The 24,895-nt window shown below is 39.5% G+C and overlaps 1 protein-coding gene across 2 annotated transcripts in view; it reads right to left on the bottom strand.

Moving 5' to 3' along the window:
- Positions 1-24,895, bottom strand: part of GRID2 (glutamate ionotropic receptor delta type subunit 2) — a 1,754,345-nt gene that overhangs the window by 22,263 nt on the left and 1,707,187 nt on the right. The window contains exons 15-16 of one of the 2 annotated variants that reach the window (XR_012236183.1): positions 19,598-19,838; positions 8,336-8,511 (exon numbers count right to left, since the gene is read on the bottom strand). Coding sequence is in view for 1 of the 2 variants with exons in the window: in XM_073601045.1 (XP_073457146.1) it covers positions 19,598-19,838 (241 nt within the window). In the remaining variant the exon portion in view is untranslated. The remainder of the gene's footprint in view (positions 1-8,335; positions 8,512-19,597; positions 19,839-24,895) is intronic. The other variant, XM_073601045.1, reaches the window with a different exon arrangement.

Genomic DNA, 24,895 nt, shown 5'->3' with positions numbered 1-24,895 from the left:
AAAAACAAATAAAATAACTAGCTATACAAGAATTGGATGTACTACAATACTTGCTGATGTGTAAAAACATATGCCATTCAGTGCGTATTTTTAAAATAGATGACAAGCATTTTAATAATGATGAATACTTGAAAACCTACACTGGAGAGCTATGTAAACTGCAGCTGCATTTAGTTTTGTGTTTTTAAAGAAAACAGAATTATGATTATTGAAAGATGTGTAAACATGCCTACCAGAACTGAAATTGTTGCTTGTTATTTTTTTAATTTATAAATAATGCTAATTTTATAACATTATACAAAGTAAAAATAATTGAATGCATCTGCTTTTCAAAATTTGAAGAAAATTGCTACATTATATTCCATCCTGTTTGAAACAATGATTATGTTGATAATGTTCTATTCTATTATCCTGTTTTATTTTGTAAGCAGAATAGACTTTTTTTGTAAATTATTTTAAGCTTTCAACAAAGACAAAAAAAATATATGTCTTCACAATTAAATTATTATATAGGTTATTGTATTAACATTGTTATCACAATCTGAGCTAAATTGTAAAAGGTCAATTAAAGAAAGAGGTTAAACCACTTGCCGACTGCCCCATAGCAGATTTACTGCTACAGGGTGGCCGTGCTGTGCAGAATCCTGGACAGGGGCAGATCTGGGGGGGGGGGGCAATTGGGCAATTGCTCTCCCTGAGAAAACATTACCAACTCCGTCTCCGAGGCAGAGCCCCCCCAGGATATGACAGAGCCGCGGCCAGGACAACTCACAGCCATTACAAATTGGCACTGGACTCTCCGCCCCCTGTACCTCCCCCAGCAGTTTTCTAGCCTCTCTCTTGCAGGCTCCTGCTTGAGTGGGTGTGATCCTCCTGATTTCTGCTGCTTGAGTGGTCAGGATGGGGGTGTGCCTGACCCCCCGCGATCGTGCCCACCTGGAAGAGGGAGGTGTGAGCAGCTGAGCAGAGGGTTTGAGCGAATGGGCCTTCCTGGAGGTAAAAAATCATCTTGCAGTATATCGTGGATTCGTTTACAGGCACCTCTAAGCTAAGTCTGCTAAGATACTGCAGCCTAGCATAGAGGTGCTGTTAGCATCTTCATATAGCAAAGTGAGAAATTGGGCTCATCAAAGCATCATGACTGCCCCCTGGTGTGTGCCCTCCTGATACCCCCCAGTGTATGCCCTCCTGACCCCCTGATGTGTGTCCTCCTGACCCCCCTTGTGGATCCTCCTGCCCTCCCAGCCCCCTGGTGTGTGCCCTCCCAGTCCCTGGTGTGGGCCCTCCCAATCCCCCCAGTGTATGCCCTCCTGACCCCCTGTAGTGTTTCCTTATTAACCCCCTGTTGTGTGCCTCCCAGCCCGCTGGTTTGTGCCCTTTCACCCCCCCCAGTGTGTGCCATTCTGACCCACCTGGTGACATCTAGTTCTTTGCTCTACTGATCCCTGTAAACTGTCCTACATTCTGATGATCTCTGTACACTGCTCTTCATTCCACTGACCCCTGTACATTTTCCTGTTGCCCCCTGTCCTCCGCCCTACTTACCCTCTATCCTCTGACCTCTGTACACCATCCTACTGACCACTGTACACTGCCCTACATCCTACTGACCTCTGTACACTCCCTACCTACTACCGATCTCTGTACACTGCCCTACCTACTACTGACTTCTGTACACGGCCCTACATACTACTGACCTCTGTACACTGGCTTACATACTACTGACCTCTGTACACTGCCTTACATACTACTGACCTCTGTACACTGCCCTACCTACTACTGACCTCTGTACACTGTCCTACATACTACGGACCTCTGTACACTGCCCTACATACCACTGACCTCTGTACACCACCCTACATACTTCTGACCTCTGTACACTGCCTACATACTACTGACCTCTGTACACTGCCTACATACTACTGACCTCTGTACACTGCCCTACATACTACTGACCCCTGTACACTGCCCTACCTACTACTGACCTCTGTCCACTGCCCTACATCCTACTGACCTCTTTACACTGCCCTATATCCTGCTGACCTCTGTACACTGCTCTACATACTATTGACCTCTGTACACTGCTCTACATACTACAGACCTCTGTACACTGTATGATACGTTAAATTTAGTTCTGTAAGCAACACCTTATTTTCGGGCAGTGCCCCTTCTGCAACTATACTCTGGATCCGTCCCTGATTCTGTATATATATATGTGATTCTGCACTTCCGCGTAGGTGGAGCACACGCACGTCGCCGGTGCATCACTTCTGCTGTGATTTGTCACAGCAGAAGCTGATCAGTGGGTGCCAGGCATCGAATGTCCACTGGTCGGGAAGACACACAGGATGGAGCTCTGCCTATGAAAATAAGGCAGAGCTCTCTTCTGACGGGGGGGAAGTGATGGATTTTCTTTCCCTGCAGGGAAAGAAAAAAAGAAAATCCATCACTTCTCTTAGTAAAAGCACCTCACACAGTATACAAAAACTCTGACTTTGCACACATTTAACCCTTAACCCTTGATTGCCCTAGATGTTTAACACCTTCCTAGACAGTGTCAGTAGTACAATGAAAGTGCATATTTTTAGCACTGATCACTGTATTAGTATCACTGGTTCCCACAAAATATCAAAAATGTCCAATTGTCTGCTGCAATATTGCAGTTCCACTAGTTTAAAAGATAAATAAATACAAATTACAGTATGTATCCCATTGTTTTTAGATGCCATACATTTTGTGCAAACCAATCAATATACGCTTATTGTGAGTTTTTTTTTTTTTTTTTACCAAAAATATGTAGCAGAATACATATTGGCCAAAATTTCTGAAGAAATGTGATTTTTTAATTTTTTTTAGTGGATATGTTTTATAGTAGAAAGTTAAAAATATTGTTTTTTTTTTTTCTAAATTGTCAACACAAAATATAAAAAATATAAAAAATGCAGTGGTGATCAAATATCACCAAAGGAAAGCTCTATTTGTGGGAAAACAGTGACATTTTGTTTGAGTATAGCAATGCATGACCACACAATTGTCAGTTAAAGTAACAGCGCCATATTGCAAAAAATGGTCTGGCCCTGAAGGGGTGTACATTTTCCAGGGGTCAAGTGGTTAAAGATTTACAAAAAAAAAGAGCTTCAGTATGAAATTTTACACATAGCATATGATACCCACATCCTTAACTCGGTCAGAAAACCAAAACAGTATTAAATGTTAACCCCCCTAGCGGTATTCCCGAGTCTGGCTCAGGGTGGATTTTCAATACCAAAAGTGGTATCTCTGAGCCAGACTCGAGATTGCATCGCAGGATCCTTGTAGAGGATACTTACCTTGTCCCCTGGATCCTGCGATGTCTCCCCGCAGTGATCTGCGAGCTGCCGTGTCTCGCTCGATCACAGTGCCGAGCTCCGTTCCCTGCGAGCGTTGTGACGCACGGGGACGGAGTTTGGTGCCAAATTCAAAAAGTAAAACACACAGTACAGATACAGTATACTGTAGTCTTACAGATTACAGTACTGTATCAAATAATTACACATCCCCTTTGTCCCTAGTGGTCTGTCCAGTGTCCTGCATGCAGTTTTATATTATAAAAACTGTTCTTTCTGCCTGGAAACTGGAGATTGTCCATAGCAACCAAAACCGTCCATTTACATCAAAAGTGGTTTTAGACCAGCTAGAAAACAGCGATCACTTGCAGAATTGAGAGGATTTGTGGGGAAATCCGTCATCAAACACTGAAAGTAACGACAGCGACAATTCTGCAACTGATCAAATTTTAGTGTTTTTGATTTGATTATTGAAGAATTTTTATTATTATTATATTATTATTTGTTATAATTATTTATAGTTATTTATTATATTATAATTTTTTATTTCGTTTTTCAAACTTTATCATACCCGGGATGTCTACCAGACTCTTGTTTGGACAGAGTTAAGTGAATTATTCCTAAGAATAACAGGCCTATAATATAAACCGCCAAATTTCTGTGCAAAATAATTGTACCGCTTTCAGCATCAAAAATGTGAAATAATCATACCGCCAGGGAGGTTAAAGGGTATTTATATGCAGATTAGGCACCTTTCAGGCATCTCTGATTTGGGGGATTGTGAGCTCTTTATTACAATAGCTGTCTATGTTTTTCATTGATTTCTATGGACACTGTACTTCCCATTCACTCCCTGTGCCTGCGGCACTACAGTTTTTGAAGGGCCCTAGAATCTAAACCATTGCTAATGATAAGGCCTAAGTGGGCCTTGTTATATAGTACTGTAATAAAAAAAAAAATTTCAGTGCCAAGGAAATAATGTAATGGCATTAGTTCTCAATATGTCCTTCATTTTACTCTGCATTTTTTACAGTGTACAGATACAGTGTAGAGGCAGACCCAGTGATAACTGTAGGGGGATGCCAGGGTCTTCTTTATTTCTAAAGTGGCATTCATCCTTAAAACTACTATTTATGCAAGGCTATGGCTGCAGTTTGCTGTTAATTAGTATTATCTATAGGTCTCCATAACCACAGTGCCTTGAAAAAGCATTCATACCCCTTGAAGTTTTCCAAATTTTGTCATGTTACAACCAAATACGTAAATGGATTTTATGTGATAGACCAACACAAAGTGACACATAATTGTGAAGTGGAAGGAAAATGATAAATGGTTTTCAAAACTTACAAAATGTGGCGTGCATTTGCATTCAGCCCCCTTTACTCAGATACCCCTAACTAAAATCTAATGGAGACAATGGCCTTCAGAAGTCACCTAATTAGTAAATAGAGTCCACCTGTGTGTGATTTAATCTCAGTATAAATACAGATGTTCTGTGAGTCAGAGATTTCTTAGAGAACATTAGTGAACAAACAGCATCATGAAGACCAAGGAACACACCAGACAGGTCAGGGATAAAGTTGTGGGGAAGTTTAAAGCAGGGTTAGGTTAGAAAAAATAGCCCCAGCTTTGAACATCTCATGGAGCACTGTCCAATCCATCATCCGAAAATGGAAAGAATATGGCACAATTGCAAACCTACCAAGACATGACCGTCCACCTAAACTGAAAGGCCGGGCAAAGAGAGCATTAATCAGAGAAGCAACAAAAGAGGCCCATAGTAACTCTGGAGGAGCTGTAGAGATCCACATCTCAGGTGGGAGAATCTGTCCACAGGACAACTATAAGTTGTGCACTCTACAAATCTGGCCTTTATGGAAGAATACCAAGAAGAAAGTTATTGTTGAAAGAAAGCCATAAGAAGTCCCGTTTGTAGTTTGCGAGAAGCCATGTGGGGGACACTGCAAACATGTGGAAGAAGATGCTCTGGTCAGATAAGACCAAAATTGAACTATTAGCATAAAAGCAAAATGCTATGTGTGACAGAAAACTAACACTGCACATCACCCTAAACACCCACTCCTCATTGTGAAACATGGTGGTGGCAGCATCATGTTGTGGGGATGCTTTTCTTCAGCAGGGACAGGGAAGCTGGTCAGAGTTGATGGGAAATTGGATGGAGCCAAATACAGGGCAATCTTAGAAGAAAACCTGTTAGAGTCTGCAAAAGACTTGAGACTGGGGCGGAGGATCACCTTCCAGCAGGACAACGATCCTAAACATACAGCCAGAACTACAATGGAATGGTTTAGATCAAAGCAAATTCATGTGTTAGAATGGCCCAGTCGGTCAAGATCTAAATCCAATTGAGAATCTGTGGCAAGACATGAAAATTGCTGTTCACAAACTCTCCAATCTGACAGGGCTTGAGCTGTTTTGCAAAAAAGAATGGGCAAAAATGTTACTCTCTAGATGTGCCAAGCTGGTAGAGACATCCCCAAAAAGACTTGCAGCTGTAATTGCAGCAAAAGGTGGTTCTACAAAGTATTCACTCAGGGGGGTGAATACAAATGCACACCATACTTCAGATATATATATATTTTTTTTAATTTGAAAACCACTTACGATTTTCCTTCTACTTCACAATTATGTGACAAGTTTTTGTAACAAGACAAAATGTGGAAAATTTCAGGGGGTATGAATATTTTTCAAGGCACTGTAAACTGTTTTGATGGTCTCTAAAATTTTTACATCCATCTTAACTCTATCACTGAGAGCAGAAACAAAATGGAAGAAATTTCTAGATAGGTTTATGACTTGTGCAAACTCTTTTTTTTTAAAGAAATTACATCAAATATGCTAAACACTTCTAAAGGTTATTTAGAACATTTAGAAGATAACAGTGAAAAATGCAGAGAACGTTTCTATGAACTAATATTTTAATTTGTGTGCCTATTTCATTTTGAAAAAATATACACGGCATGCACAATTATTAGGCAAGTTGTATTTTTGAGGATTAATTTAATTATTGAACAACTACAGTGCTCTCGGGCAATCCAAAATGTTAATAAACCTCAAACCTGAATGCAGCAACAACCACAGCTTCTCAGACACTGTTCAGAGAGGTGTACTGTTTTCCTTCACCATAAATCTCCCATTTAGGAAGAGCCCACAAGTTATCAATAGGGTTTAGGTCAGGTGAGGAAAGGGGCCATGTCATTATTCTTTCATTTTTAAGGCGTTTACTGGCTAGCCACACAGTGGAGTAGTTTGATGCATGTGATGGAGCATTGTCCTGCATAAATATCATGGTCTTCTTTAAAGATGTAGACTTTTCCCTGTATCACTACTTGAAGAAAGTGTCTTCTAAAAACTGGAAGTAGGTTTGAAATTTATTGAGTTGATTTTGAGACCATTTTCAAAACAAAAAGGTCCAACTAGTTCATCTATAATAATACCAGCCCATACCAGTGCCCAACCTCCACTTTGCTGGCGTCTGAGTGGAAGTGGAGTTCTATGCTCTTTACTGATCCAGCCACAGGCCCATCCATCTGGTCCGTCAAGAGTCACTCTCATCTCAACAGTCCATAAAACCTTTGAAAAATCTGTCTTCAGATATTTCCTGGCCCAGGCTTCATGTTTTAACTTATGTGTCTTGTTCAGTGGTGGTCAGGTTTCAGCCTACCTTACGTTGCCCATGTCTCTGAGCACTGAACACCTTGTATGTCTGGGCACTCTAGGTAGGTTGCAGTTCTGGAATATAATAGCACTGGAGGATAATGGTTTCCTGGTAGCTTCATGTTTGATTCTTCTCAATTCTTGGGTAGTTAATTTGCGTCTTTTTTCTCAACACGTTTCTTGCAACCCAGTTGACTAGTTGCAACAAAACGTTTGATGGTTCTGTGATCACGCCCCAATATCTTAGCAATTTCAAGCATGCTGCATCTCTCTGAAATACTTTTTCAGAGTCAGTTAAATCTCTTTTTTTGGCCCATTTTGCCAGAGGAATAGAAGCTGCCTAATAATTATGCACACCTTGATATAAGGTGTTGATATTCCTAGGCCCCACCCTCCCTCATTACACAAATACACATCCCCTGATATGCTTAAGTCCAATAAGCATTCAAGTGTATATAGCTTGCAGTTGGACAATATGCATAAAAATGATTTGGTCAAAATACTAATTTGCCTAATAATTGTGCACGCGGTGTATTACTACTATGTTTTTTTTTATATAAGCATGATTCTGTACCATCTTGTTAAAGCTTTTTTTTAATGACTCATAAAGAACAAGGAACTGTTCAAAGGACCAGAAGAAAGGGAGAATTTGTATGTGATCAAAATGTTTTATGTGTTTTTTTCAACATTTATATTACTAATAATACTTATTGAACTCTTGTATTGTATTACTAACATCAAGGTTCATTTGGATACATAACCAAAAAAGTAATTTTAGAAGGTCCCCTTACCTAAATTGTTAAGCACTTTGATGGTCTGTAAATGAGGGAGGGACTCTGCATCCTTTTAACTGTTGCAGAACTGAATTTTCATGCTTACTAGAATGTAAAATACTTATAAATAATAGAAAAATATTTGATACTTAAGATGAGCATGGGGTACTCATGAGTGTAGCAGTAGATGTTGGAAACTGTATCCGCAGGAAAAAAGGCCACTAATCTTGTTTGCATTTTTTGGCCAATGGACTATTATTTCTTAAAATTACTAACATTACATTTGGGTATCTCTAGGTTACAAAAATATGGCCACTTAGGAGAATTTAATGGTTGTTTGCTGGATGCGTTCAATTTATAAAATACTTTAGTTCCACAACAGCTAGAAAGCCACAGATTTATACTGGATTAAATCTAACTTGGGCAAAGCTAGCAACATACTGTATAACACAAATTTGCTATGAATATTATTCCAGTAAAAATAATTACTGTGTGTATATAGTTTACTTTTACATTTCACTTGAAGTTAAACCTTTCCTCATTTTAAAGGATACTTACAGTGAAGGCTGGTGGCGAATGCCTAGTAAGTTTTGGTTTGTAATTATGAAGTAAAAAATTGCTGTTGATGGTTGTTTTTAATAGTCTGGCTATCAGCTTTGGCCTCCAGCTGTGCCGATGACTGTTCCGTTAGGCCTTGAGCTTATCAGAAGAGATTCCTGGCCACAGATGTCTGCCTGTAAATAATAAATCCTATTATGTAGTAGCGGGGATGTCAGTCTAGAGTTCATAGATACTTTACAGAAATATTTTAATACATATTCTGTAGATCTTTATGCTGTGTTGTTGATTATTGAAAGTGTTAAAGACAAAATATGTTGTTTTGTCTATGTGTAAGGGTTGTGAAATATATAAATATTTTTTAGCTCTCACATGTACTATATCATGTCATGTCATGTAAAGCAAACCACTAATTAAAGTCAGTTCTAACCAGGCATTCTGTGTGTATTTGTTAATTTAAATTACTGCAGGGGCATTAAAAATATGGGGTACAAAAAATATTTGCCTAGGATTGAACACGATGTAGGACCTATCATTAAGAAGCACCTTTGACCTATAGACCTACTGAGCAGCCCTGGTTGCCCATATATAAAAATTATTAATAACTAAAAACAGAAGGAACTAATAACTAAAAACTGGCGTGTTACCTTTTAAAACTCAGCAAAATAAAAAATGACTTGATCATTTAAAGTGGGAGTAAACTCCCATGCATAACTTGTACCTATAGGTAAGCCCTTGATAAGCCTAGGCGATTTGCAGTTGCGTGACTTTGGATACAATACAGTTATTATCTGAAAATCTCCTCATGTAAATCTGTCTATTCAGTTGTTTCTTGAGCTGCTGTATCTCCTGGATTTTTGACAAATGGAATCAATTCTAAAAGATCTATGACCGCTTATATCATATACAGTATATACAGTATATATATATTGTCTTAGTGAACGAGTGACAAAACCCAGCATCTTTGATCAGCAGTCAAAATGATCCTTGTTACTATCTGAAGAGGTAGGCCAAACCTCTGAGAATGTGTTTAAAAAGGAGGGGCATCAAGCTTTCAGAGTTGAACCTATACTAAAATTACAGCTGTCATACAGACGGGATAGGACTGATAGGATATCATGTGATGTAATGCAGCTTGGCTTTTTGCAACTTAGTAGTAACTCTAAAAGTGTCACTATAGAATGGAGTCACGTGAGATGTATTATGAAAGCAATGGACATGGTTCTACAAGACAGCTTGAAATGTGTTATAGCAAAACAAAATTGATATATTCTTTTAATGTACATTAAAGAATGAACAAGCAAGCATGTCAGTTAAATCCTGTAAAAGTATTTTCTAAACTGGTTAGTACATTTTCTGCAAAAACAATACATATAGATTTCTGAATTATGGTAGATTTTGCATGAAAAATAGGACACTCCAACAGTGCAATTTATATTGCCCACTCTATGTACAATATGTAAATAACTAAAATGTGTAAGCACTTTTTTACTGGCATTTAGTTGAACTTTAGACAAAAGATGATGCTTTATAAATACTGAGAAATAGTAATGGGTGCTGAATGCTTAAAGGAAACTTGTCTTTTGGCATTTTTTCTCCACTTTGGAGAATCTGTTGCCTTGCCCAGCATGCAAAGTACAGTTCACCTTACGTTATTAACAACTATAGTTCATTAGAATGTGGGTCTCAAAGTGGCATACTAAGACACACTAACTGCAGCTGGCTCACATTGAGGAAAAACTTCTCTGAGCACTCATATATCAGCAAAAGGGTATAAAGACAGTTAGTTCCTGCATATTCCCAATCTCCTGTTCATCAACAGGTACCCCATGCATAACCCAGAGGAGCAGTCAATACAGTTTTGGCTGAAGCATTCTGTTGAAATTAAGATTGAGGTTGTTGCATATTACTAGTCCCTTGAGTCAATATACTACTGTTAAATGTATTATATCCACTCACTTAATTAGCTTCTAGGTGTGCAAAGTGTAAACCAGGCATATGCAATTAGCGGACCTCCAGCTGTTGCAGAACTACAAGTCCCATTAGGCATAGCAAGACTCTGACAGCCACAAGCATGACACCCAGAGGCAGAGGCATGATGGGACTTTTGCAACAGCTGGAGGTCCGCTAATTGCATATCCCTGGTGTAAACTGTAAAAACAAGAATATGTTGTGACTCTAGTCAAGCACATCTTAAAACAAATACATTTGGTTGGTTCCTGACAATCAAAAATTAGCAGATGGAAAAATGGATGAATGGCTGCATACTCCAGAAGGATGCCAAAACCTTTACTGTAGTGATCAACAAATAAAATCATATACACCACACCGAGCACCAGGAGATAAATTTGTTAACGCGTTTCACGCAGATAACAGCGCTTAATCATAACACTTCATCCAGGAGTAGGCAACAATGCCTTCACAGGTCAAGACAAAAAGACAATCAACATTAGGTGAGTTAGGGAGCAATATTTAACCAACAGATAAAATAAAATGAAAAAGATTTAGCGCATATAGTAGACACAAAGAAATCGGATTTTCTATACAATCTGATTGTACAACCTCCTTTCAATCTCCCATAAGCTATGTAGTACAAGGGCCTGTTTGATTTGATTGTTCAGGTGTGTCCTCCTATTTGATAGTTCTGGTAAATCTAAAGGAAATTGTACAGAGATTGCACAATCAGATTGCATAGTGTATGGCTATCTTTATACAAGTACAAATGAGGGAGTGGACGGAGACACTCAGTTGTTAGGCTCCACGTAGCAAAAACTTAAGTTCCCGCATGCGTTTGTTTTGGGTGTTTTGGAGCATTTTCACTCATCACACATAGGGTAGACCATTTACTTGAATGAGTTGCCCTACACACAACAATCACCCCAGAGGAGCTCCAGAACTTTTTTTGGGGTGGAGCATGGTGTATTACCACACTTTTTGGTGCATTTACTGTACTTGGGGTGCCTTGAACATGAAATTACAACACAAGCACAATGCACATTTGCAGTGTGTTTCTAAAACGCATGGCAAAGCATGCATTTTCTGTATGGTTTGCCATGCGTTTGGAAGCACACAGATGTGAATGGAGCCTCATTGTTCTTGTATTGAAGAAGAGAAACAACAATGGCGCCACTCTAAGTGCAGTATTAAAAACAGATTTAATAAATCTTTAAAATCAAGTACTCACAAAGGTACAAGTAAAGCAGGCGTACAAAGGGTGAGAAAATCATGCCAGGTGTCCCAGTTGAGGTGTAGAGTCACATCATGCGGTGGCGTTCTATACTGCTGACAGGATGCGCTGCTGGATACTCGCTGAGGAGGCCTGAGGAAGGAGCGTAGCTCCGCAAACGCGTTGCCTATCCCAACACAGACCCGGAAGTGACTCTGTTTCCCGGATTATACACAGCGCGTTCCAGTGACAGGACACAGCGAGTATCCAGCAGCGCATCCTTTCAGCAGTATAGAACGCCACCGCATGATGTGACTCTACACCTCAACTGGGACACCTGGCATGATTTTCTCACCCTTTGTACGCCTGCTTTACTTGTACCTTTGTGAGTACTTGATTTTAAAGATTTATTAAATCTGTTTTTAATACTGCACTTAGAGTGGCGCCATTGTTGTTTCTCTTCTTCAGTACCCAGAGGATTGCTTCATCCTGATCTACAGGGCTGCCTTCTACAGTAGCTTATCATGGACTAATTCATTTTCAGTTTAGTTTTATTTTGGACTTTAGCATTTCAGTCTCCAGCTGATCAGCACAAATTCATAATTTTTATTGTTATTGTATGATTTATTTTAAGTTATGAAATCACCCTTCAGTCATTTATTCACTTTGTATTAGAGCAATATATGTATCTTTTAGGGGGCTCCAGCTGTTTCATACTGGTTGAATGTTAGCGCTCACATGTATATGTTGTTCATTGTTCTTGTATAAATGCTCCAATTTCACTTTCAGGCCCCATTCACACCTAGAGTAGTGGGAGCACATTTTTTTTGCTCGTTTTTCCAGTGACACACATAGGGCAGCCTGTTGATTTCAATGGGCTACACTACACCTGGCAAAGTAGCTCATGGGACATTTTGGTGAGGTGCGAATTGCATGTTTTTACTGCATTTGTCACCTGTTTTTTCATGTGGTAAAATGTGTGTTTGCTTCTGTGTATGGTGTGCCGTTAACAATTAATGACACTGAAAGCACAACTAGGTAATTTTAGATGTATAAATGTGGTTATACGTTATAAAATCTGATTGTACAATCTCTGTACAATCTCCTTTATATTTACCAAAACTATATAATAGGAGGACACACCATCTATCCAATGTATCCAATCAGGCAGGCTCTGGCACTACATCAGGGGAGTCCCGTGGGCTACACGCGACCCCAGGGAGTGTAGCATGCTGCCTGAGCAGGTCTGAAGGGTCGCTGGGGAAACCAGGCATATGCACGTGTGGAGAGATGCCGGGGATACTGTGAAAACATAGTTGATGGGTGAAGGGTGTGTGCTACTGAGGTCAGCTGGTAAACCTGTGACCTACAGGTTTCTCCATCCCAAATCTATACCAGGGAGTCTCTGAAGCTTTCTAAGAAATACAGCACGGGCTAAGCTAAGGCCTTGTATTCAAAATAAAAGAAAGCTTTTATTTTTCCACCTGAGGTACATTAATAGTATTTAGGTACATAGGGGAGCTGGATTTTAGGAAAAAAAGGTGAGCTTAGCCTTTAATAACCTTAATTTACACCTATCTACTAAAATTGAATTAAATGTTGCACTTTTAATCATTACAAAAAAACACAATAAATAAAAGATATTTAGGTTTTACAACATTGGAAAAGGCAGTTTAACTACTTGCCGACCAGCAGCAGTCATTATACTGTGGCAGGTTGGCTCATTCCCAAAAATCGCAGTAAGAGATATGGCGGTTTATTTAAGGAGGCGCGCGCACATGCCCGCTGAGTGGTGGGGGACCTGATGCGCATGGCTGGCGGCCACCATGTCTGCTGGCCACCCGCAATCGCGGGAAAGAGTGTCAGAACGGGGATCTGTCAATGTAAACAGACAGATCCCCATTTTGACAGGTGAGGAGAGAGAGGAGAGAGATCTGCTGTGCCTTGTGATTAGGAACAGTGATCTCTCCCTTTCCTTCAGTCAGTCCCATCCCCCCACAGTTAGAAACACCTCCCAGGGAACACAATTAAACCCCTTGATCGCTCCCTAGTGTTAACCTCTTCCCTGCCAGTGACATTTACACAGTAATCAGTGTATTTTTATAGCAGTGATCGCTGTATAAATGTCAATGATCCCAAAAAAGTATCAAAAGTGTCCGATCGGTCCACTGGAATGTCGCAGTCCCACAAAAAATCGCAGATTGTCACCATTACTAGTAAAAAAAAATGAACAAAACTGCTATAAATCTATCCCCTATTTTGTACACGCTATAACTTTTGCACAAACCAATCAATACATGCTTATTGCAATATTTTTTTTACCAAAAATATGTAGAAGAATACATATTGGTTTAAACTGATGAAGAAATTTTTTTTTTATTAATTTTTTTGGATATTTATTATAGCAAAAAGTAAAAAATATTGTTTTTTTTTCAAAGTTGTTGCTCTTTTTATGTTTATAGCGCAAAAAATAAAAACCGCAGAGGTGATTGAATACCACCAAAAGAAAGCTCTATTTGTGGGAAAAAAGAGGACTTCAATTTTGTTTGGGTACAGCATCGTACAACTGTGCAATTGTCAGTTGAAACGACGCAGTGCTGTATCACAAAAAATGCTGGGGGAAAATCTTCCAGTCTGTAAGTGGTTAAGTGATACCCTTTATCGGCTAACTTGTATTAAATATGCAGGCTTTCAGGACATGTTAGGTTCCTTCCTCAAAGCATTATACAATACCGTATTTTCTGGCGTATAAGACGACCTTTTACACAAAAAAAAAGGCCAAAAAGCGGGGGTCGTCTTATACGCTGAGTATAAAGCGGTGGTCGTCTTATACATAAGCCGCCCACTGGATGACAGCCCTCCTGATGCTCGCTGAATGAGCTGTAATACTGTATACATACAGTATACACCGCTGAGCCAATCCTGGCAAGCAATGTATTCAATGAATGAATACAAAGCCTGCTCGGATTGGAATAACAACCTCTGCCAATCTGAGCAGGCTACATACAGTAGCCTGCTCCGATTGGCTTTCAGAGTCAGAGGCACGGGCTGATGATGTTACAGCCTCTGCCAATCCGAGCAGGCTTTGTATTCATGAATAGAATTCATCGCTCACCGTGATTGGCTCAGCGTGGTATACTGTATGTTTACTGTGAGAAAGTATGTTACCTGTTACCGAAGCTACTGAACATACGGCATTACTGCACATCCAACAGGCTGACAGACTGGTCGGAAGGGGGTCGTCTTATACAGCAAGTATAGCACAAAACCAATGTTTTAAATGGAAGATTAGAGGGTCATCTTATACGCCCAGCCGCCTTATACGCCGGCAAATACGGTAGGTTTGATTTGCTAAAAGTGAAGAATGCAAAATCTGGTGCAGCTCTGCATAGAAACCAATCACCTTCCAGTTTTTTTTAACGCTTGATTGAACAAGCTGCAGTTAGAAACTGATTGGATACCATGCACATCTGCACTAGATGTTGTACTCTCCAGTTTTAGGAAATCAACCCCAATCTGTAGCAAATTTTTGTTTTACTGCATCGATGAAAACCGATTCCTCATTGGCTACTTTGTCCTTCCTAAATTGTAATGAAATATGCTCTGAATTTCTCAGGTACTGAGCATTAAATAATCTCACTTATGTTAGTTGGATGTTTTTTTCTAGCACCTTAACCAAATTTGAATTCAAATTTTATACAACAAATTCTGAATTGGAAGCTTCATGCTATTCTTGCATTTACAAAATAAGCTACTTATGCTTGTAACAGTTTCTGGAAGCTGAGATTCCACATGAATTATCAGCGCTAGACAATGTTAGTGTCATTTAAGTTCTGGATCTATTTATTGTACAGCACTTGTGTCACCAGATTGAATAGCAGCTGCAGCCTGAGCGATTCTACACTCTAAGTATTAAAAAACTGAGCAGCATATTCCATATTAATAATGATGTAATTTGTCTCATGCCATGCAGTTGGCCTATGTTTGGCTGAAAGGACATCTGGTATTAGAGGATATGATTTAAAAAATGATAAATGATGAAAAAACTACATGCAGAAATGTACAAACGACTGTTTTTTTTTTCTATTGTGCCACTTGTGCTGGTCTTTTATTGCATGCTGTTAATAATATGGGTTTTCAATTTAAAATAACACTGTTGATATTATGCTCATCACACTCTTCATACAGTTTAAAAATAAAAAATAAAATTATGAACAATAGAGAGCAATGGTAAGACAAATCAAGCAATCACATATCAAATATCAGAAGTCCAACAGTGCCCATTCATGGGAAGAGCTCTCAATAGCAATGGACAACAAGAGATCTGTTCATCTTCTTTCCAACCCCTACAGTGCTACAATGCATTGTAAACGTTTGCCAATGCTCAATGAAAGTATCGCTCCCTTTTTGACAGTACAAGCGATTTCGAGCACTTCTGACCATTCCGCATGCTTATTACAACATATTGGTGCTCTTGTTAGCAATAGCAGTATGCTCAATCAATTAAAGCAATTATACTGCTATAAATGGTATTCTGGTTGGATATAGCTTCATTATTTATACAGTGCAAAGAGCTCTTTTAAGTGATAATTCTACAATCTTGCGGGTTGATTTACCAAAAGGCAAATAGGCTGGCCATGCATGTAGGCAGGTTGCCTCCATGGGGAATGTTTTCTGTTATCAAATGAGACAGGCTGTCCAGGCTAGGAAGGGATTAAACCTGTCTGTCTTTTTGAGCTCTGCCCTCTCCCCGTGCTGTAAATAAAAAGGTAGACGGGCTCTGCACAGAGGGCTGGTGCATTGGAAGAAGACAAAGACAAGCCTAAAGATGTAATCTCCAGCTACTTCTCAGAGCTCCTGGCTCGACTTATGGTCATGGGACTGCTGCGCCTTGCAGTTCGTTTGAAGCCCCAGTGTTTTGGAGGACATCCAAGTCATGGAGAATACTAGCATGGACTACCACCTCACAGAGGTATGCCTGGGCAGCCACAGAGCTATAGTTAGGATTAGGGTTTGGATTGTAATTTTGAAGTCTCTTCAGTAAAGTTGCATCAAGTTCTAAGCCTGGTCAAAGAAGAAGCTATTCAAAGAAGTGCATGTTGGTTCTGGTGTATCCAAATTACCAAGGTTTGTAAAGCACAAAGGGGTATGAAGAAACACCACTACAAAAAGGGTTAACTCAGCAAGACAAGTAAAATGAATGTAGTTGTTATGAGTAACAAAGAACTACTTCAAGATACAAAGCAACCATTTGTAAGGCGTGGTACCTGGTAAAGGTGACAGGTCCTCTGGTAGCTAGGGGGTTGATGTTCTGGCTCTCTCCCTAATGGCTGGTTTCCAGTAGCAACCAGAGCCAAACCCACATTATGGAGATCCATGGCCTGGTCACAAGGTGCCACAGGGAAGGAGTTAATGAGTGCACGCAGGAGGTCTGCGCTATATGCACAGCGGAACCCCATTCTGTTACTGGAAGAGAGGTACCAGAGGCACATTGGACTGGGCACAGGCTCAGCATATCCCTCCTAATGCAACATATATCACGTTATAGTAGGTAGTGACATGGAACAGCACTTTTTCAGATTAATTCTGCACTTTTACTGCACACAGTGTAAAGGCTTATCTCTAATGCCCCGTACACACGGTCGGATTTTCCGATAGAAAATGTCCGATCGGAGCGTGTTGTCGGAAATTCCGCCCGTGTGTGGGCTCCATCGGACATTTTCCATCGGATTTTCCGACACACAAAGTTGGAAAGCAGGAGATAAAATTTTCCGACAACAAAATCCGTTGTCGGAAATTCCGATCGGGTGTACACAAATCCGACGGACAAAGTGCCACGCATGCTCAGAATAAATAAAGAGATGAAAGCTATTGGCCACTGCCCCGTTTATAGTCCCGACGTACGTGTCTTACGTCACCGCGTTCAGAACGATCGGATTTTCCGACAACTTTGTGTGACCGTGTGTATGCAAGACAAGTTTGAGCCAACATCCGTCGGAAAAAATCCTAGGATTTTGTTGTCGGAATGTCCGAACAAAGTCCGACCGTGTGTACGCCCTATATGTCTTAATGTTAGGTTTTTCACATGACTGCAGTCTCCTCCTTGTACCGGGCATTGATGAGAGTGCTCTGTGTGAAAGCTACCCCCTCATGCAGGGCGAGTAGGCCCCACCCACATGCATGTTGCAAGGGAATTTTCCCTTAGGCCAAGTTCACCATTGTTCACCTTTTTTTAAATAAAAATCCAGTCCCCCTATGTACCAAAATAGAATTAAATTTACTTATTTTGCAAAAATAAAACAGCTTTCCATTTATTCTACGCATGCTTACCTCACTGTCTTTATGGCTGTTTAACCACCTCAATACAGGGCACTTTCACCCCCTTCCTGCCCAAGCCATTTTTCAGTTTTCAGCGCTGTCGCACTTTGAATGACAATTGCGCGATCATGCTACACTGCACCCTAATGAAATTTTTATCATTTTTTCCCCACAGATAGAGCTTTCTTTTGGTGGTATTTGATCACCTCTGTGGTTTTTATTTATTGCGCTATAAACAAAAGAAGAGGGACAATTTTGAAAAAACACAATATTTTTTACTTTTTGCTATAATAAATATCCAATTTTTTCTTTAAAACAAATTTTTTCCTCAGTTTAGGCCAATATGTATTCTTCTACATATTTTTGGTAAAAAAAAATCGCAATAAGCGTATATTGATCCAGATCCATGGTCCTGCTCTGTTACCCGGCAATCACGGGTGCCCGGCGGACATCGCGGCCGCCGGGCACGCGCACCGGGTCCCGAGCGACGCAGCGGGCACGCGCGCCCCCTAGTGGCTCGGGAGGGCGATCACGTCATATGACGTCCACCCAGAACAGAAGCTGCCTTATCCCGCCGTCATATGACGGTGGGCGGTAGCCTAGTGGTTAAAAACACTGTTCCATTACTTCTGCTTTACTTCCTGAACAGACTTTAGGTCATGACACAGAAAGGAGTTGACCAGCTGAGGGTAGATGATGCACGGTGTGTGCTGATGAGATCAGCTGGTTAACTCCTTCTTGTGTCATGACCTAAAGTCTGTAAGGCAGAAGTAATGACCAAGCTGGGTTTTTAAACATCTATGAAGAGAGAGTGAGATAAGCCTGTGTAGAATTATACATTAATGCTATATTAGTACACAGGGGAGCTGGAATTTAGAAAAAAAAATGAACAAAGGTGAACTGAAGCTCAGCTGACTTTCATCACCCAATCATGTGCAAGCAAAAATACTGTTTCTTTTATTTTTTTTTTAATAGCAGATGATTGGATATTCCCCTGCAAAGTAAACATCCTATTTGCCTTTAGTAAATAAATCCCTCTGAGTTTTGTGTGCACATATTGATTTGTTTTAGGGTTTTAGACTTGTTGAAATGTTGATGTGCTTCTGAAACAAGAAAGATCAAGTCATCAAAGACAACTATAATTTTCAGTCTTGACAGGCACCCTTTATAGAATTAACAAGATATAAATCCAGGGGGTTTTATTGTGATCATACTGTCTTTGAGCATTGTGGTGACACTTTACATGACATTTAAACACTTTTTCATTGACAATTTCATATCCAAATTTTTCTGATCACACATGAATCATTTTATTATGTAAGAAGGGAGAAATGGAGCATATTATAATGCTGAGAGTATGCTTTGCTACTATATGGCTGTCATCATTTCAAGCATCTGTTTACTTCTTCCTTTTTGGCTCCAGATAGGATTTTGGCAGCACTGCTAACAAATACTGTGGATTATTGTAGAAACCAAATGTACTCGATTCTCCTGGCTGCATGTGAAATAAGCTTTGGGTAATTCATCACATTTTTAAATATTTGATTCATCTGACCTACTTTGCAGTTGGATACTAGTTTATGCTGCTTCTCAAGTTGTTGTTTTAAAAATTTACATTACAGGTTAAGTGAGGATACAGTAAACATTTATGACAGGTGTGGTACCCATGTCAAGAACAATAACACCATCAGAGTTCTTGCTTAAATAAAAAATCGTATTAGCATTCCTCTTGGTCAGTGAACAAATTTATTCTACATTGCATCAGTGTAAATAGTTACCTCTTTGGAAGGTACTCTGGATCCTTTTTTTTTGCTCCACCAGGTCTCCACCATTGCTATGAAACACGACAGGACAACACCAGCTGCCAATATACAGAACACCCCAGCAAAGCTTTTAATGTCCAGGGCACTTCCTTTTTGTTTAGGTTCTACTGATGAATAAAGGTCACAGTGTCCATTATGTGGCCACCATTTATGCTTTAATAGGTCCATGTCCCCATTCTGTTGAAGTTCCAGGATCCTGGTAGAAAGAAAATATGAAAAATATATGATTAAATTATCTAAAAAAATAGTAAAATCACAAGCAGAATTAACACATTGCCCAACTCATCATGATAGTTAGCTCTACCACTAAGACAGATTTACAATGTGAGTGGTGGCTCTACTTCAGCCGGTAAAACTGACAGATTTTACATAGCATAATATGAACTCTGTAATGTTGGATAATGACTGGCCCTGACAGTTGACAAACACAGGTTGGCCTTGAGATAGATATACTCAGCCATTGGAAGGACTTGAGAGCTGCACCAGACAGAAAGGAGCTTTGTGGAGCAGTGTCAGCACAATGTTTTAGAAGTTAGCAGCAGCATGTCAATTTTTTTATGTGTAAATATGTAGATAAAAAGTAAGCAATACAGGCAACCCTGCTGTCATTATGGCACCATCTGGCAACATTGTATTCCTGCCTTTTGGAAATAATCAACCACACTGAAAAAGCACCATGTTGCAGAATGGACCAATATCACACCTACATGACTACTGTTCATATTCTTACTTTGTAATTTTTAGATTCTTAATACAATGTAAGTTTATTTTTTTAAGCACCTCTGTGTTGTGTTGCTACAAAATGTAGGGATGCTGATGTCAACTCTTGAATGGCTTTTCTATGCTTCCAGTATCAAATAAAGTGAGGGCTCATCAAATTCCTAAGGAGGGGCACCAGGGGGTATATGATACAGCATTTTTGTGAATTTACAAGCTTTCCATAGGAATGTATAAAGAATCAACTTGGGACAAGACTAAGAAAGGGTAAAGTTCTTTTGAAACAGAAGCTGAAGTGCTGTCATAATGTGCAGTGCCATCCATCCATGCATTACAGGTGATCAGTATCTATATTCAAGTTTTGTTATGCTGAGGTCTGTAACTACTCACAATCTGTGTAAAGAAGGGAAGCCACAGCCTGCCTATCAAACACTTTCCTGAATGAATGACTGAATGAATAAATATATACTGCATCATCAAAGTGAGCAAATGTTGCAGGCAATGTTCTTCTTGTCATACATACACTGAAAAATCTATGCTTTGCTAGGTTCTGCCATGAGTTGAACTCAATACCCTTTTCAGTTTTGCGTTCTGCATACGCCCAACCATATATACAGAACCTTAGGCTGTGGAACACAACCTAAGGTTCTTGAGCCTACCTCCTTGAGCCTACCATTACGGCAGCCTGGAAATTGCCACTGGTAAAGGAATGGCGGTAGGCAACTGCAACTTGACTTACAATAAGTCTTTACACACAAATGTTAAAAGATGGCATCTGGCACTCTTCTTTGCATTTTAGATCACTAATTCATTAATAAAACATATATTAAAGCCTAACTCCAGCCCAAATGTTGTCTGTTACACTGAAGACATTTCTTCCTCATTTAATGTTCCTGTGACAGTCCTCTGGGGAATGGAGGGAATGGTTGTCACTCGGACAGGAAGACACAGCAATAAAAACATTGCTAGCTGGCTCTAAAACCATCCCTCGCTGAACATGTGTTTATTTTTTGCCCTTCCCCCCTTCCCCTCCTTAATAGGGACATACAGTAGATGGCAATAAAAGGTGAATAATGGTAACATTTTGACATGTGCATTATCTCTTTCAAATGATCAGTCCACTCAAAAATTGGCACATGGTAGAACATTAAATCTACTGACAGCATCTTATATTCTTTGGGGATTTAGGCATCAAGATCTTTACTTGGTTTACCAATTATCTATGTTGCAATACCCTTGATAATGCTGTGAAAATGTATTGTTAAATGCATTCTCGAGTGTGTAAGTTAGGCTTTTATGGGAAAATTGTTTACATTTATTACATAAAGTCATTTGTGTCTCCTCGGTTTGCTACAGAGAAGAAAGAACAGCTCAAGATAAGGATAACCATTTCAAAACAGGCAAGAACCAAATCTGTAACTGTGTCAGGAATATCTTCTTCTATAATCCATAAGAAACATAAGAAGTCAATGGGTGGCTCATCACATGAAACTCCACCTACAACTGAAACATCACTTTTGGGTGATTGGGCTTCTAAAAGTAACTCTCTCAGCACTATTCTCCTCTATATTGGTCAAATAGCATAGCCAATAATACAAAATCAGTATAGCAACCCTTTTAGTTAAATAATAATAATAAAAAGTAGTAGTATTACTATGCTTATAACACATGTGTGTAATCATTTCTCCTGCTCCTTAAAGTTAAACAGGTTTGAATTAGGGAAACAAAAATGCTCTTCAAAATAACGATTACAAGCCAAGTTTTGCATTCTTTAAACTCTCATGTGCTGTGAGTATGAATAATTTATTTCAAGGGTAGACACAAAGCTTTCTTATGGTTCCTTCCATAAGAATTTTATATATGGTTTTATATATTTTCTATATATTTTCTATATATATTTTTTGTTTAATATGCCTTAAAAATCCCACTTTTGAGGGTTTTCTTCTGTTGGGTAGACACAAAGGGGTTGATTTACTAAAGGCAAATCCACTTTGCACTGAAAGTGCACTTGGAAGTGCAGTCGCTGTAGATCTGAGGGGGACATGCAAGGAAAATAAAAAACAGCATTTTTGCTTGTACATGATTGAATGATAAAATCAGCAGAGCTTCCCCTCATTTCAGATCTTCCCCTGAGGTCTACAGTGACTGCACTTCCAAGTGCACTTGGATTGCACTTGTAGTGCAAAGTGGATTTGCCTTTAGTAAATCAACCCCAAAGTTTTCTAGGGTGTTGGGTGATTGCATAAAACTGCTAACTTAATGCAAGAAAAGACATAAAAACAAAGAAAAAAGATAAAAACCCGGCCAACATGTTTCTCTTTAGTTTTGGACAGAAGGGGAAGAGTTAACATTTTGAGCAGGTTTTTTTTCTGCTTTGACATTGGGGAGAATTTTCACTTCCTATCCTTGTGACGCCTGTATTTGGGGGAAGAGGGGGCACCAAAAGCAGTAAAAACATTGTTGCACGTTTTCAGAATTGTCCCTACATCACACGATTAAAAAATATTTTTGTCTATAATGTATTTATCTTTGTGGGATGTATGTATGTATTTATCCCTTTTGGGATGATTTGCCATTACATCCAACAGTATCTTTAAAAAAAAAGAAAAGAAAAGGGGAAATCTGTCCAGCAAGGGCACAGACACTATTAAATACTTGACAGAGGCTCTAACAGTTCTCCTACTACAAAACAAAATGAAAAGCATTAGCCAGATTTGGGCTTTAAAGTTATATGTAGATTTATTAAATGATTTTCGCAGGTCCTAATTTACAAAAAACATATCTTGTTTTGCTGCTGTACACATATACATGCAGTTGTGTTGTTTGCTGTTTGTCCACAAGATGGCAACCTAAGCATACTAAAAGTGTCAGGCTGCAGCTCTTCGGATATGAAAAGGCTCTGGCAATTATTTATCTACCAGGCTGAAAACATGAGTTTTACTCCATGCTATTTAATGTTTTATTTTAAATTCAGGCAATTATCTATGTCGCAATAATGCTGTGGAAATCCATTGTTCAGTGTATTGTAGAGTGTGGTATGTTAGACTTGTATGGGAAAATTGTTCACAAGTGAATGCTTACATTCCTATTGGGTTTTTATAACTCATACAATCTAAAAACAAAGAGATAGTGCCCATTTCTCAATCTGCAGCACTTTGCTACTTGGTTAACTCTTGGAGAAGTTGTAAGTAGAACAGTGATTGTGTACTGCTCAGACGCTTACTATGATTCCCTTTTTATAGAAGTTTATTTTACAGTAGAAGAAAAATACGATGTTTGGAAATGAGCGGGAACTTGTTAATTCTTGACATTTTTTTCACATTGTGATATAAAATTGTAGCTGTTGCAGTAGTTAATAATAACTGCGTCATTCTCAGTACAAAAAACAGTGAACCTATACTCAAATGTTAACATAAAGCAGTATTAGCAACCTGGTATGTAAGTAGAAGAGGAATAGGAGGGCTAAAATATTTATCTTTCCAGGAGAAAATGCTGCTGTGCGTTCCCTAAGTACTGCTTATGCATCTCAAAAAATAAATGATTGGTCACATAATTTCCACTGAATGGGAGGGTCAGAGCTCTGATTGGCTGATCCTCTTCCTCAACAGAGATTGAGTGATTTTTATTATATTTGAAATGTATAGGATAATTTAAAAAGTAACCGGCATCATACATGGCAAGAAATCATTCACTACAAGAAAATCAGAAATGTGATTTGCTTGCTTTGGGTATTATAGCGTGTATGTCATCATTGTCCTTTGGGTTGCCTTACTAAGACCCCTTTCACACCGACAGGGCCGATCCTAGGGTCACCGGCGCCTGGGTGCAGAAATATTTCTGGCGCCCCCACATGGGCGTGGTCATCTTACCAACTCCACCCCTTTACAAATGATTCTATGGCAATGACTCAAATACAGAGCTGCTCCCCTAAGAAGTCTTTGTTACCCTGAAATCCTCCCATGATCTCTTAACAATAAAGAAAATACAGGAAGAGAGAACACTAATGAGACCTGGAGGGGAACCTCTCTGATGCACACAGAGAGGGCTTCTGTTAGAAAGAGTCCCCAGACATAATACAGGATACGGTCAAAGACTGCAGACATGGTACAAGAGCTGGACAGAGACTGCAGACATGGTACAAGAGCTGGACAGAGACTGCAGACATAGTACAGGAGATGATCAGAGACTGCAGACATGGTACAAGAGCTGGACAGAGACTGCAGACATGGTACAAGAGCTGGACAGAGACTGCAGACATAGTACAGGAGATGATCAGAGACTGCAGACATAGTACAGGAGATGGTCAGAGACTGCAGACATAGTACAGGAGATGATCAGAGACTGCAGACATAGTACAGGAGATGGTCAGAGACTGCAGACATAGTACAGGAGATGATCAGAGACTGCAGGCATAGTACAGGAGATGATCAGAGACTGCAGACATAGTACAGGAGATGGTCAGAGACTGCAGACATAGTACAGGAGATGATCAGAGACTGTAGACATGATACAAGAGACAGTCAGAGACTGCAGACA

Source organism: Aquarana catesbeiana, linkage group LG01 (genome assembly GCF_042186555.1).
Source record: "Aquarana catesbeiana isolate 2022-GZ linkage group LG01, ASM4218655v1, whole genome shotgun sequence".
NCBI classification, from domain to species: Eukaryota; Metazoa; Chordata; class Amphibia; order Anura; family Ranidae; genus Aquarana; species Aquarana catesbeiana.
Note: the sequence above shows the minus strand (reverse complement) of the source record. Positions and strands in the feature narration are given on the sequence as shown.